At 37.2% G+C, this 13,800-nt stretch overlaps 1 protein-coding gene across 4 annotated transcripts in view; it reads left to right on the top strand.

Annotated features, from left to right (window-relative positions):
- Positions 1–13,800, top strand: part of Phf8 (PHD finger protein 8) — a 97,528-nt gene that overhangs the window by 71,735 nt on the left and 11,993 nt on the right. For all 4 annotated transcript variants that reach the window (XM_035449808.1, XM_027432192.2, XM_027432193.2 and 1 more), the window contains one exon: positions 5,494–5,589. In XM_035449808.1, coding sequence (XP_035305699.1) covers positions 5,494–5,589 — 96 coding nt within the window. The remainder of the gene's footprint in view (positions 1–5,493; positions 5,590–13,800) is intronic.

Genomic DNA, 13,800 nt, shown 5'->3' with positions numbered 1-13,800 from the left:
TCTTGGTTTAACTTTGGTGGTTTGTGTGAAATTTGTCCATTTCTTTTAGATTTTTCAAGTTACTAAACTACAGGTTTTTAACGTATTGAATTATAATCTGAATTTCCTTTTGTCTGTTATAAATGATTCCCTGTTCATTTCTGATTCTGTTAATTTGAGTCAGTATTTCTTTCTTTGGTTTAGTTGAGCCAAGAGTGTCAATTTTTGTTCATCTTCTTATAGAAATAGATTTCTTGGTTCTTTATATTGTGTTCTTTGTTTCTATTTTATTAGTTTCTGCTGTGGTTTTTTTTTTTAATTTCTTTCAATACACTGGATTTGAATTAGCTTTGTTCTTGTTATCCAAATTCTTGAGTTATATATTTAAGTCACATATTTGTGTTCTCTGATTTAAGTTTGTTTTTGAGACAGGGTCTTACTGTGTAGCCTTTCGATGGAGATAAGATTGGCCTAGAACTTACAAAGATCTGCCTGCTTCTGACTCCCCAGTGCTGACATGGGTCTTTCTGATTTTTTTAAAGATTTATTTATTTATGCATGAGCGCTATCTGCATGTACACCTTTATGGCAGAAGAGGGAAGCAGATCCCACTAGAGATGGTTGTAAGCTGTATATGGTAGCTGGGAATTGAACTCATGACCTCTGGAAGATCAACCAATGCTCTTAACGCTGCACCTTATCTGCAGCCCCAGAGTCTTTCTGATTTTTTTAATGTAGGCGCTTAGAGCCATACTTTTCCCTCCAGAGGTTTTATTGTGCTATGTTTTCATTTTCATTAAGTACCAGTTTTTTTTCTTTTATTTCTTCCTTGATTCCTTCTTTGCCCCATTCATCATTCAGTAATGAGTTGTTTTATTTCCTTATCTCCATAAATTTGTGTATTTACTAGAGATTTGTTTCTTTTGATTTTATGTTTTATTATCTTACAGTAAGATTGGATATGTGGAGTCATTCTGATTTGTGTGTGTGTGTGTTGTATTATGTAGTCTATTTTATAGAAGTATTCTGATCATGGTTTCCCCTCCCCCAACTCTTCCCAGATCCTCTCCAACTCCCCAGCCACCTAACTTCAATCCCTTTCTTACTGTCTCTTTAGAAAACAAACAAGCAAGCAAAAGAAAAAAACACAAACAAGAATAGAAAAAAATGTAAGAAATACATACTCATGCTAGCCAGTGGTGGTGCATGCCTTGAATCCCAGCACTTGGAAAGCAGAGGCCAGTGGATCTCTGAGTTTCAGAGCAGCCTGGTCTACAAGAGCAGTTCCAGGACAGCTTCCAAAGCCACAGAGAAACCCTGTCTTGAAAATAAAAAAAAAAAGAAATACACAAATATACACTCATACACAAAAAAACAATTCCCATAAAAACACAAAATTGGAAACCATATTGTACACCCAAAAGATTGCTTTAGTCTGCATCATGGAATATTTTCCTTTCTCCTTAACTATGTAAATTTCCTGCGAACAGTGGTCTGGGTTGGCAGTTGTGGTCTTTTAGAACTTGAAGTGCATTACTCCAGGTTCTTGTGGCCTTAAGATTTTCCATTGAGAAATCAGGTATTACTCTGATTTTTTCCCTTTAATGTGACTTGTGGTTTAGGTCCTTATGCATTTGGAGTTGAGTTTTACAGGCAGAGGATGGGGACTGACTCTGGAAGTGTCTTAATTAGGACTTGGGGTCTGGCTTCACAACGGGTGGCAGAAGCAGAACTAAGGGTACTTTGGATCTGGCCACAGATGGCCACAGTCTGAGGGGAATCGAGATGAACTGGAAGGAGGAGGCTCAGCACTGGAGAGCTGAGAATAGAGGAAGGGAAAGAGTGTCTACTAGTAGTCTGCCTGGGTCCGAAGCCAAGTGTGGTGTCTTTGGTGCCCCTCGTAGAACGTGGTTCTGAGGGTTGTTGGAGAGTCACAAAGAAGTGGAAGTGAGCTAGGAATAGTGGCTGAGGGCTGGGGATTGAGGGTCAGGTCATTGAGTTTGTCAATTCCATTTTCATTTCAGCTTGAGTTCTCTCCAACATTTCTATCTCATTACTCAATTTAGTTTTTTGTTTTGTTTTTCGAGACAGGGTTTCTCTGTGTAGCTTTGGAGCCTATCCTGGCACTCACTCTGGAGACCAGACTGGCCTCGAACTCACAGATATCCACTTGCCTCTGCCTCCCAGATGCTGGGATTAAAGACGTGTGCCACCAATGCCCAGCTCAATTTAGTTTTTAAATCCTGAATTGTCTTCATTATTTCGTTCAGTTTTATATTCATATTTTGTTGAACATCACTTAAGTGTGTGTTGTTATCCTCTTGAAGTTCAATGAGGTGTTTGTATCTTCTTTTAAACTTCTTGAATTCCTTAATGACATTATTATTGTTCTTTTAATTCTATGCCCTGGGGTTCAAATAGATAGTTCTCATTAGAGAACATTTCTATAGGACTAGTGGGTTTGATGGGACATATACTGTTTTGGTTTTTCATATTGTTTTTTGATGTGACCTGGGCTTGTGGACTTCTTTGGTTGTGTGTCTAATGTGTGATTTTAGCTTTCTTAGATTTAACCAGTGCAGTAACCATGTGTCTAGAACTAGGTTAGGTAAAACTGATGTATGTATTTTGTATGTATGTATGTATGTATGTATGTATGTATGTATGTATGTATGAGCTGCTGGATTGGACCTAGGCCAGGCAAAGCCAGTATTGGAGCTGTGGAGATAAGAGTGGAAGAGGAAGATGGGCTTACAGGGGAGGGACTAACCAGGTTATATCAGCATCACAGGTCTGTCACTAGGTCTGTGTAAAGGGATGGATGGGAGTGGGTGGCTGTAGTCACCAGGCAAAGCTCTTTTGTAAACTGTGGCCTCTGGGTATGGAGATGGTGGCAGGGTCTGATGGAAGACTTAATAATTCTTTTTGTATGAAGGTGGGCTATTGTTTTAGGATCGTTCATCTTTTTAAGTGTAAGTATTTGCAGGTTTAAATTGCTATCTATGCACTTTTTTCAGCATCTTTTAAAGTTTTCTATTTTCTATTTTATTCTATGTTCTATTTTTATGTTATATATGTGTGGAGGTCTGAGGACAATTTGTGGAAGTTGATTTTTCTCCTTCTACAATGTAGATCCCAGAGGTTAATCTCATGTCTTCAGGTTTAGTAGTAAGCATCTTTACCCACTGGCCATCTCAGTGATCCCATATCACAGTCTTTGAACTCACACATGTGATTATTTCTTTGATTCTTTTTGAGTACATATAACTTCCACCTAATTTGGAATTTTCCATTTATCATTCTGTTATTGATTTTTTTTGCTTTTTTGTAGTTGGAGAAGATGCTTTGTATTATTTTAGACTTTTAGAGCTTATCGGTACTGAGGAGAACAGCTAAAGGAGGGTGGAGTCATATGTGCAGAAAATGTCAAAACCCATTTTTTTGTATGCCAACTAAAAGTATTAATAAAAAAGGAAATAGGTACAAAAATCTTAGTGAGAGCTGGTCATGGTGGTTTATACCTGTAATCCCAACACTCAGGAGGCAGAGGCATTTGATATTTGAGGTCAGCCTTGGCAGCAGAGTGAGACCTTGTCCCAAAAAACAAAGAATATTATTTCTCATTGGTTCCTATACAGGCCTTTATGCCCGTTGCACACTGAGTTATTACTATTGTTTAGTAAGATGTTTTAAAATTAGAAAGTGGCTTCAACCTTGTATTTTAGTATCCATATTTAAATATATGTTCTTTCAATGCATAGACTTAATTTGTAATCTATACCTTATTACCTGTTGATTAAAATGTGAAGCTCAGAATGGAATTTCTTATGAAGTTACTTATACATTATCTGTTTCTTCTTATTAAATTGAAAATATCATGTGTGGGTGGGTGCACATGCCATAGCATGTGTGGAAGTCAGAGAACAACTTCATGTAGCCCATTTTTCCCACCTTTATGTGTGTTCTGGGAACCAAACCTAAGTTACCAGGATTGCACAACAAGCATTTTTACCTGCTGAGCCATCTTCCTGGCCCACACATATCATCTCTCAAGTACAACTTTTGAACACAACTTTGTAAGGCAAGGTTAGGTATTATCTATTATTTTGATTTTATGGGTTAAGACTCTGAAACTGTTTTTTCCCTCTCCATCACCTCACCCCCAACCCTCCTCCCCCACCCCCAGCCCCCCCACCCCATCCACCCACCACTCCCCAGGCAGGGTAGGGCCCTCAACGGGGGCTCTGCAAAGTCCACCAAATCTTCCTGTGCTGGTCCTGGGCCCTTCCCCATGTGTCCAGGGCCAGAGTGTAACCCTTCACGTGGGATGGGCTCTCAAAGTCCCTTCTTGCACCAGGGAAAAATACTAATCCACCATCAGAGGCTCCCTGGAGTGCAGAGGCCTCCTTATTGACATCCATGTCTGAAACTGTTTTTAGGCCACTACTATGTCATGCAATATTTCAGAGTAGTTTTCTGACCCTAAGATACCAAGTCTTTCTGCTATGCCATACTTATTTTCTTTGGAGTAGCAAACCTTTCAGACCTGCAAAGTAATATTGATGGCTTTTCCTGAAAGAGCTGTGTTATTAGTACTCAGTCCTTTCTAAGAACAATTGAATCCTCCTTTCTTGAAAGAAAATAGAGTTAGGAGGCACAGTGTTTACCTCTTTGCTGAAGGAGGAAGGTCTGAAAAATAGACTCACTTTTCTGTAGAGAATCCCTCTGGAAAAAAGTAGGAGGAGCATTCCTATGAGGTTGTTAATTAAAATTCTCTTCTAGGCTTGGGAGTGGCATCAAAATTTTCATTCATCAATAGGATCTTTCTAGACCATATTCCCATTAAATCCTAAGTGTCTTGCCTATGGATTATAAGGAATTGCCAATTAATTTTGTGATATTCTTTATGCTTGTATTTGTTTCTGTAAGGTAGGATAGTTGTATATGGGTATTTCATCAGTTAGATCATGCATTTCCACTAATCTTGGTCCCAGTTCAATTTAAATGGTTTTATGTGTATTAAGTATGTGCTGTTTATTTTTCCTGTTATTTCACAAACAAAATAGCTGCTCTTCATTGTATGGGACTGCTTTAATCTGTAATTAGAGGCAGTAGATATAATAATCAGTTTCTAAGTACAATAAGGCATCTCCAGTGCAAGCATAATACAGGTTGCTATGGAGAGCTGAGAAGGAAGAATCTGAATCAGATTACAAGAGTGAGGAAAAGCATCTTACAGGGCTAAATTTTTAAAAGGTGAGCCAAGTAACTCACCTGAGTGACGTTGGCCACATAAGTCAGAATTAGGTGAATGTAGGAGAAGGACTTTCATAACAAATGTACAACCATAGAAAAGGCACAAAATGTGAGGTATTTAGGGACCTTCTGCATTTGACTGAGGAATAAGTAAATGAGTATACCTGAAGAGGAGTAGGAAGGACTGAAGTATGTATCATTCTATCATTGCCTTTTTGGATGAGATTTCATTTTTCCTGCTTTCACCTCTTCCTACAGTATATCCATCCCTGGAGTCTGATGAGGATGACCCTGCTTTGAAATCTCGACCCAAAAAAAAGAAGAATTCAGATGATGCTCCATGGAGTCCTAAAGGTGATCTAGTATCTGTATCTTAAATTCTGCAGGTGTGATCAAGTGAAAACAAGTTAAAGTATGAGATAATGTGATACAAGGAGATCTTACTCAGTCATTCATTTGCTTAGTCAAAAAACATCTGTTACATTTAGTATCATGTTAGGTGCCAGAGCTAAAATGATTGTGTGACACAGTTTATGTAATCAAGCCAGGAAACTCATAGCTTTTATTTTGATGTCATCTCAAGCGACGAAGGAAACCAGGAAAGTTTCAATAAGCCATCTGAGGCTTCTAGGAACATTCTGGTAGCCATCATCCCAGCTCCCCATGGTAATTTTGTTTCCAAGGAGGAAAATTTTGCTGACTCTTAGGCTCTGCAAGAATCTCAAGATTATAACCTACTAAGAAGTCATCACTGAGGAAGGGAAGGAAGAGAGGGAAAGTAGGTCAGTGAGTTCAACATGGAATTTTGAGAGAGAAAATAATTTTCTTCTTCTCACTGATTTGAATGTTTACACTTAACATTTGGGAGCTTTTTAAAATTTGAATTTGTATGATGTATGTTTCTATATGTAGTGTTTGAGTGTGTGTTTTCACTCGTGTGTGATTGTTCATATGTACATGCAGTTGTGCTTATGTGGACGTGAAAGAACAACTTCAGGTGTGGGCCCTTGACTTCCACCTTGTTTGAAGCAGGATCTCTTGTTCAGTGCTGCAATATGCCATGCTTTCAGGAACTCTCCTGTTTCTGCCTCCATCTCATTGTAGGCATTCTGGGATTGTAGATGCTCATTACCACAGCCACTTTTACATGAATTTGGGGATCCAAACTCCAGTTCTCATGCTTATGTGGCAAGTGGTTTAGCCACTGAATTCTTTTCCCCAGCCCATGGTGCTTTTACTGCTTAACAAAATACCCAAACCTCAATGGCCTAAAAGAATATTTACCATTTCTCAGGATTCTGTAGGTTGGTTAAGCTGTTCCTGCAATCTCAGACAGCTCAATTTTGGACTAGGTAGTATAAAGATAGCTTGGTCCTTTTTCCATACACTTGTTTATCCTCCAGGAGACCAGTCCAGGATTTTTCAAAGAGTGCCAATTGAATTTTCATCAGCAAGAAAGAATAAACCTCAATATACACACACTTTTCAAGCTTCTACTGTGTCACGTTTGCTATTGCCCGAGTAACTACAGCAAATTACATGGCTAAGCTTATGATCTCTATAATTCTTGGAATGTGTTTTAATGAGTGAATCAGCAATATACAAAATCAGACATATTTTCTCTATCTATTTCTATAGTTATAACCTTTAGTTTCTTCTATGAAGAAAAAAAACTTTTGAATAGTATACTAGAAAAATGTGAAAAGTACTAAAGTACTAAAAGTAAATTATGAAGATGTAAGTCATCCAGGATGATGCCATTCAGAAGCAGCCACTGTTAACATTTTGACATTTCCTTCTAGTGTTTTGTTTTTCTTTTTTTGTTTTCTTTTTTGTTTGTTTGTTTTTGATTTTTGAGACAGGGTTTTTCTGTATTGCTTTGGAGCCCATCCTGGAACTCGCTCTGTAGACCAGGCTGGCCTCGAACTCACAGAGATCTACCTGCCTCTGCCTTCCAGTGCTGGGATTAAAGGCATGGGCCACCACTGCCCGGTGTGTTTTGTTTTTCTATCATTTTTTTTCTTTTTCTGGTTGAAATAACACTGTTGTAGGGGCTGAGAATATTGCTCAGTGGTAGAATACTTGCCTATCATGTGAGACTCTGGGTTTAATCCCTAGTACTGGGGGAAGAGGGGTTGAAATATTACTGTGTATAATAAAACTTTATACTTTTTTGCTTTTTAATCAAAGGTAGTGTGTAGCACATAAAATGATATGGAGGATTTTAGGTTAAACAGCAGCGTTCTCTCTCTGCTTTTTCTGCTTTCAACTCTATGCCTTAAAGGCAACATCCTTTCTTTTATTTTTCTGGTAGATGCTTCCCAACTCAAGATAATAATATTTAAGCCAGCTGTAGTACCACAGCCTGCAGCCCTAGCCCAAGGGATGTGGGGATAGAAGGACCAAAGGATTGAAAGTTTAGGCTTTAAGATGGCTCAGCATGTATCTACCACCAAGCTTGACAACCTGAGTTCAATCCCTGGAGCCCACATGGTAGGAGAGAATTGATTTCTGCAAGCTGTTCTTTGATCCCTTCACAAAATAAATAAATGTATACAGAGCTAGTTCCAGGACAGCTAGATGTTGCACAGAGAAACCCTATCTTGAAAAAACAAAAGTAAGTAAGTAAATAAGTTTATGATAAAATATTTTTGCCAGGCATATGTCTTTAATTTCAGCAATGGGAGGTAGCAGCAGGCATATCTCTGTGAGTTTGAGGCTAACCTTATCTATAGTAGTTTTCAAGCCAGCAAAGTCTGCATGGTAAGTACTTTGTCTCAGAAAATAAAAGTATTTCAGACTTATGGTTACATAGTGAGATTGAAGTCAGTCTTGTCTACATAGTGAGACCTTGTCTCAAAGAGATTTTACCATCATTTCTCAATTTATCAACCTAGTTTCTATTTCTCCTTTCATCAATTTATGATCTACTATTTTCCCCATCTTTCCATTAACTGTTCTTTCTTGGTTGTATTATCAAAGAAATATATACTTTGTCTTGTGATTAGCACTCTGTATTTACTAATGACTGACTGTAAAAAAATACAAACAAATTATAGCTTTTGTATTAGTATATGACAAACATTTTCCTTTGTACTTGTATATAAATACTTTAATAGCTAAAAATATCTCTCCATGAATATACCTAACTTCTCCTTTAATGTGGGGGCATTTATGCCATTGCCAGGTTTTATAATTAGTAATAAAATTTGAAGTAAGCATATTTACATGTATCTCTGGTAATTTATTTAGACGGAATCTCTATGAAATCATAGAGTGGTCAGTGTGTATAAGGATAAACATCGAAAGGTCTTTCCCCTACTCTATTCTATAGCCTTCTACTTCTCCATTTGGAGTAAGCCACTGTTACAGTTTCATAGGTTTTCAGAAATCAATCATTTACATATGAATACCATGTATAGATTCTTTTTGCCTTTTTTATTAAATTGGAAGATTAGTAATACATTTTACTTGTTCATTGTTTTTTGACAGGGTCTCACTGTGTAGTCTTGGCTGGCTTAGAACTCATAGACATTTGCCTGTGTGCAACACACCTGGCTCTCACCCAAAAAATACATCTTAAAGATTGTTTATACTCCCACAAAATGATGTATGAGACTGCTTCTCTATTCCTTTGACAATAGTTTGTTTTTATGAACTGTAACCAAAAAGAACTTTAAACCAAGCCAAAATAAACTTTTTCTCCCTTAAATTACCTCTTATTAGATATTTGGTCACAAGGATAAGAAAAATAACGTATACATATATAAATGCCCATTAATTAATACCTACCTTCTATAATATTAACATTTTATCAAAGTTGTTTCATCCATCTATCCATATTTATTTATCTATCTATAGTTTTTTTTTCCTGAGGCACTTCAAAATAATATATAACTATCAACATTTTGCCCATTTATATTTGAGTATTTCCTAAGAATGCCTCCTTCTATGATAATACTGTTTATATCAATATTTGTCAGTTAAGAATTCTATAAGATGTTATAATACTCAGTCTATAAGCAAAAAAAATTCCAACTGCCTTCCAAAAATGTCTTTTTTCACTCACTTAAAAAATCTCCAGATTCAGTCAATGAGGGACTTTTTTATTCTAGTTTAAAACAACTACCATTTTATCATATTTATGTGCCCATGTTTCAAGAATTGGGAAGGGCATAATGGGAACAGTTTGACTCTAGTTCATGATTTCTGGGACCTCAGGCAGAAGACCTTTGAAGGCTGAAGCTATCCTGGTAGCCAAGAGTTTGATTCTTATAAGTTTTACAAGCCTGGTACCTGCTGTGATAGGATTCATGTGGTTTCCCCATCTGACTAGCTTCCTCATTGCTATGTAATCTCAGAGTAGGTAGACTTGTTAATTAGCAGCTTAGGTAGGTTTGCAAGCATGGGTGTTCAAGGAATCCACTAAGAACTTGCCTTTCCTAACTTCACCTTAGAAGTCACACATTGTATCACTTGAGCAGTAGTCTACAGTTTACAAATTAGTCTGCTCAGAATCAATGGGGGAGAAAGACTCTTTTTATTACTAATTTATTTTTGAGATTTTTAGTATGATTGCATCATTTCCCCCTTCCCTTTCCTCCCTTATACTCCTGTTTTCTCTCTTTCAAATTCATGACCTATTTTCATTATTTGTTGTTACATATACATATATTCCTAAATAAATATCACCTGCTAAGTCAGTAAGTATTATGTTAACTGTATGTATGTTTCAGGACTAACAATTTGGTATTGGATAACCCATTGGTGTTATTTATTTATCCCACTTTCACCCTTCCTTAGTTCCCTATAGTGTTTTATATAGGATTGAGGTGCTCTGGGCTTTCCCTATCTACTTTGGCTTGTCTAGTGTTGTGTACTTGTTCAGCTCATGTTTATGGAGTCATGCTGAGACTTTGTAGGTATCACTTCTGGCATTCCTAGAAGATACAATCTCACAGCAAAGCTCCTGATCCTTAGGCTCTTAGAATCTTTCTGTCCCCGCTTCCCAGTGATCTTTAGGAATGTTTTCTTGATATGCCTCTTGGGACTGACCCCCACAACTCTGCATTTTAATTGGTTACAGTTTTCTCAAATGGTCTATATATCTTACAAAGAGAAGTTTTCCTGATGCAGGGTAAGGACTACACTTAACGATGGGTTTTAGTACAAATATATAGAATGTAGTTAAAGAATTATGCTTATTCAGAAAAGTGGTTTTAGGTTCTCCCCCAAGATTCTTGACTTCACTAGCCCTGGGTAGTTGGCTAGATTTCCATAATCAGACATGATATTCCTCTTTTTGAATGGGTATGAAGTCCAATAGAGAGCTATTGGTTACCACCAAGGTATATTTGCCACTACTGCGCCCTTGGGGGGTTTGTGCCATGCTGGTCATTGCTGTGGCTCACAGGCATCATGGCTGGGTAGAACTTGTGCTTGTTTCCCTCCTTTGGAAGCTTGAATGGCACCTTCTGGCATTATGAAAGCTAGTCATCAGAGAGGAAGCTTTCATATCAGTTCCAACTCAGGGCCCTCTGGGTCATGTGTCTGAGGTGCATGGTATCTGTCTTCAGCAATAAGGACTTATCTTCCATCTCTGGGATGGGGGCAACCAAAGGCAGTAGCAATAGCCTACAATGTTTGGGGAATCTCTTGGAGAACCCTGACCAACAACTCAAAGAGGGCTTCTCATGCCTGTTGTTGGTTTTTTTTGTTAGATAATTTCTGGCTCTTGAAGGGAGAATTGTCTTCCCAGATGGGAAATTTTCATTTAAACAAGATAGATAGATAGATAGATAGATAGATAGATAGATAGATAGATAGATAGATAGATACATACATACATACATACATACATACATACATACGTGTGTATATATATAAACACACTTTTTAAATACACACATGTAGAGTTATAATTTTCCTTCTATGACTGCTTTCAGTGTTTCACAGAGGTTTTGTTACTTTGTTTTCATTTTCCTTCTTTCTTAATTTCCTCTTTGACTCATTTGTCATTCAGTAATGAGTTGTTTAGTCTCCGTGAGTGTGTGTATTTGCTAGTGATTTGTTTGCTGTCAATTTTAAGTTTTATTTGGTTGTGACCAGATAGGATACGTGAGGTTATTTCAATCTTTTTGAGTTTGTAAAGTTTGTTTTATGTTCCAAGATGTGGTCTTTTTCGAGTAGCTTCTGTGTGATACTGAGTAGAATGTGTATTTTTTTGGTGTTTGGGTAGAATATTCTGTAGATATGTTAGGTCCATTTGATGTATGATGCCATTTAATGATGTTTAGTTTTCAATCCAATGACCTGCCTGTTGGAGAAAGTGAGGTATTGAAATCACCTACTACTAATATTAATGGGTTTATGTTAATCTGTTTCTTTAAATCCAGTAGTACTATTTCTATGAAATTGGACACACCAGAGTTTGGCTCACATATGTTTGGAATAGTAATGTCTTAGTTAAGTGTTCCCCTGTTAGAATGAAGTATCCCTCTTCATCTCTTCTGATTAGTTTTATTTTGAAGTCTGTTTTGTCAGACATTAGGATAGCAAAGCCTGCTTGCTTTTCAGTCCCATTTGATTGGGGTACTTTTATCCATCCTTTTACTCTAAGGCGATTCTTATCTTTAAAGCTAAGATGTGTTTCTTATAAACAACAAATAGACTTTGGTTCTTGTTCCATTCAGTCAGCCTGTCTTTTCACTGGAGAATTGAGGCCATTAATATTTAAAGTTATTATTGAAATGTATGTGTTAATTGTAATCATGTTGTTAATTTTTTGTGTTTATATTCCTACTGGTATTTTATAGTTTAGTATATAGTTTAGTATTTAGTAGTTATAGTTTAGTAGTTATGGATTCATATTTCTTCCCACAGTCTCTTGGTTATACTCATTCCTCTCTTCAGCCAAAAATATTACTTCCTGACTTTTCTTTAAGTTTGATTTGTTGAATATAATTTTAGGCTGTTTATATCATGGGTAATTTTGTTTATTAAACTATGGTAGAGTTTTGCTGACTATATTATTCTAGTTTGCTCATCATGATCTTTTAGGACTTGGAATGCATTGCTCCCAGCTCATCTGGCTTTCAAAGTTTCCATTGAGTAATCAGATGTTATCCTTCATTTGTGGCTTAGGGTTTTTGGTTGCTTGTTTTGTTTTTTGCAGCTTTCAATATTCTTTCTTTGTTCTATATATGTAGTATTTTGATCATGATATGCCATGAAAAGTTTTTTCTCTGGTCCTATCTATTTTGTGTTTTGTACACTTCCTGTATCTTTATGGCTTGTCTGTTTGTTTGTTTTTTCCCATAGTTAGGGGAAATTTCATGATCTGGTCTATGCCATTGACTTTGGATTCTTCTCCTTCATCAATGTCTATAATTTGGAGGTTTGGTCTGTTCATGGCGTTCCACATTTCCTATATGTTCCTTTCCTGTGTTTTTAAAAACTTTCATATTCCTTGTTTCTTTGATATAACTTCTACTTGATTCTCTCAGGCTTTCCTTTGAATTTTCTAGTTAGGCTATTGAGCTAACTCTTCATTGTTTCTATCTCTCAGTTGAATTCCTTTCTCAAGTCCTGGGTTGTCTTTACCATTTCCATCAGCTTTATATTTGTGCTTTCTTGGGCATCACTCAGGCGTATATTTTTTTTTAATTTAATTAAGCTGTTTCTCTGTATCTTCTTTAAACTCCTGGAATTCTTTGATTAAGTTTATGGTTCTTTTAAATTGTATCCTGGGATTCATCTAGGTAATCTCATTGGCAAACATTTCTGCAGGACTGGTACATTTTAAAGGGGATATCTGGGCATGATCTTTCATATTGTTTCTATTTTTTTTATTTGAGCATATGAATTTCCTTTGTTCTATGTCTGATGTGAACAGACTAGTGGCTTGGCCAGCGAAGCCATAGGCATCACAGGGACCTAGAAATAGGGTAATTGTAGACAGAGACATAAGACTCTGGGTTCACTTCAAGAATGAACATTAGTTTTCCCACTGTCTTTATATATTGTTTAACTAGCTGCTAGAGATAGCATTGCAAGCAGAACTTGTGTGAACAGTATCTTTGGTCCTCTTATCTGAGTTGTTTCTTCCAAATTTTCCTGCCCTTGTGGCCTTGTTTTGCCCCAAAGGACATTCCTCCTATGCAGTTTTCTGCAGTCAGGGGGCCACATCTGGGTCAGGGTTTGTGCTAAGAAAAATCTGCAGACCATTTGGACCCCAGCAGAGCAGGTTGGAGTAGAAGAAGAGAAGATACTTAGGTTAGTTGAACCTAGAGGTTGGGAATGTTTTAAGTGGAATGAAGTCAGTTAGACAGAAAAAACTGCACTAGTGTGCAAGATGTATCATGTCCTGGTTCAAGCCTAGAGTGTGAAGGTACATCTGAGAGGTTGGATGTAGCATGGGAGGGGCCTGTGTGTCAGAGGAAGGCAGAGAAGATCTTGGTAGAAGCCTAGAGATTGGTAGTGGCGCAGGCAGGGGTGACCATACTAGGTTAGAGAACTGGATGTGGGACCCAGGCTAGATCTGGATAGGTGGAGAGGGCATGTAGA

Source organism: Cricetulus griseus, chromosome X (genome assembly GCF_003668045.3).
Source record: "Cricetulus griseus strain 17A/GY chromosome X, alternate assembly CriGri-PICRH-1.0, whole genome shotgun sequence".
Lineage (NCBI taxonomy): Eukaryota > Metazoa > Chordata > Mammalia > Rodentia > Cricetidae > Cricetulus > Cricetulus griseus.
Note: the sequence above shows the minus strand (reverse complement) of the source record. Positions and strands in the feature narration are given on the sequence as shown.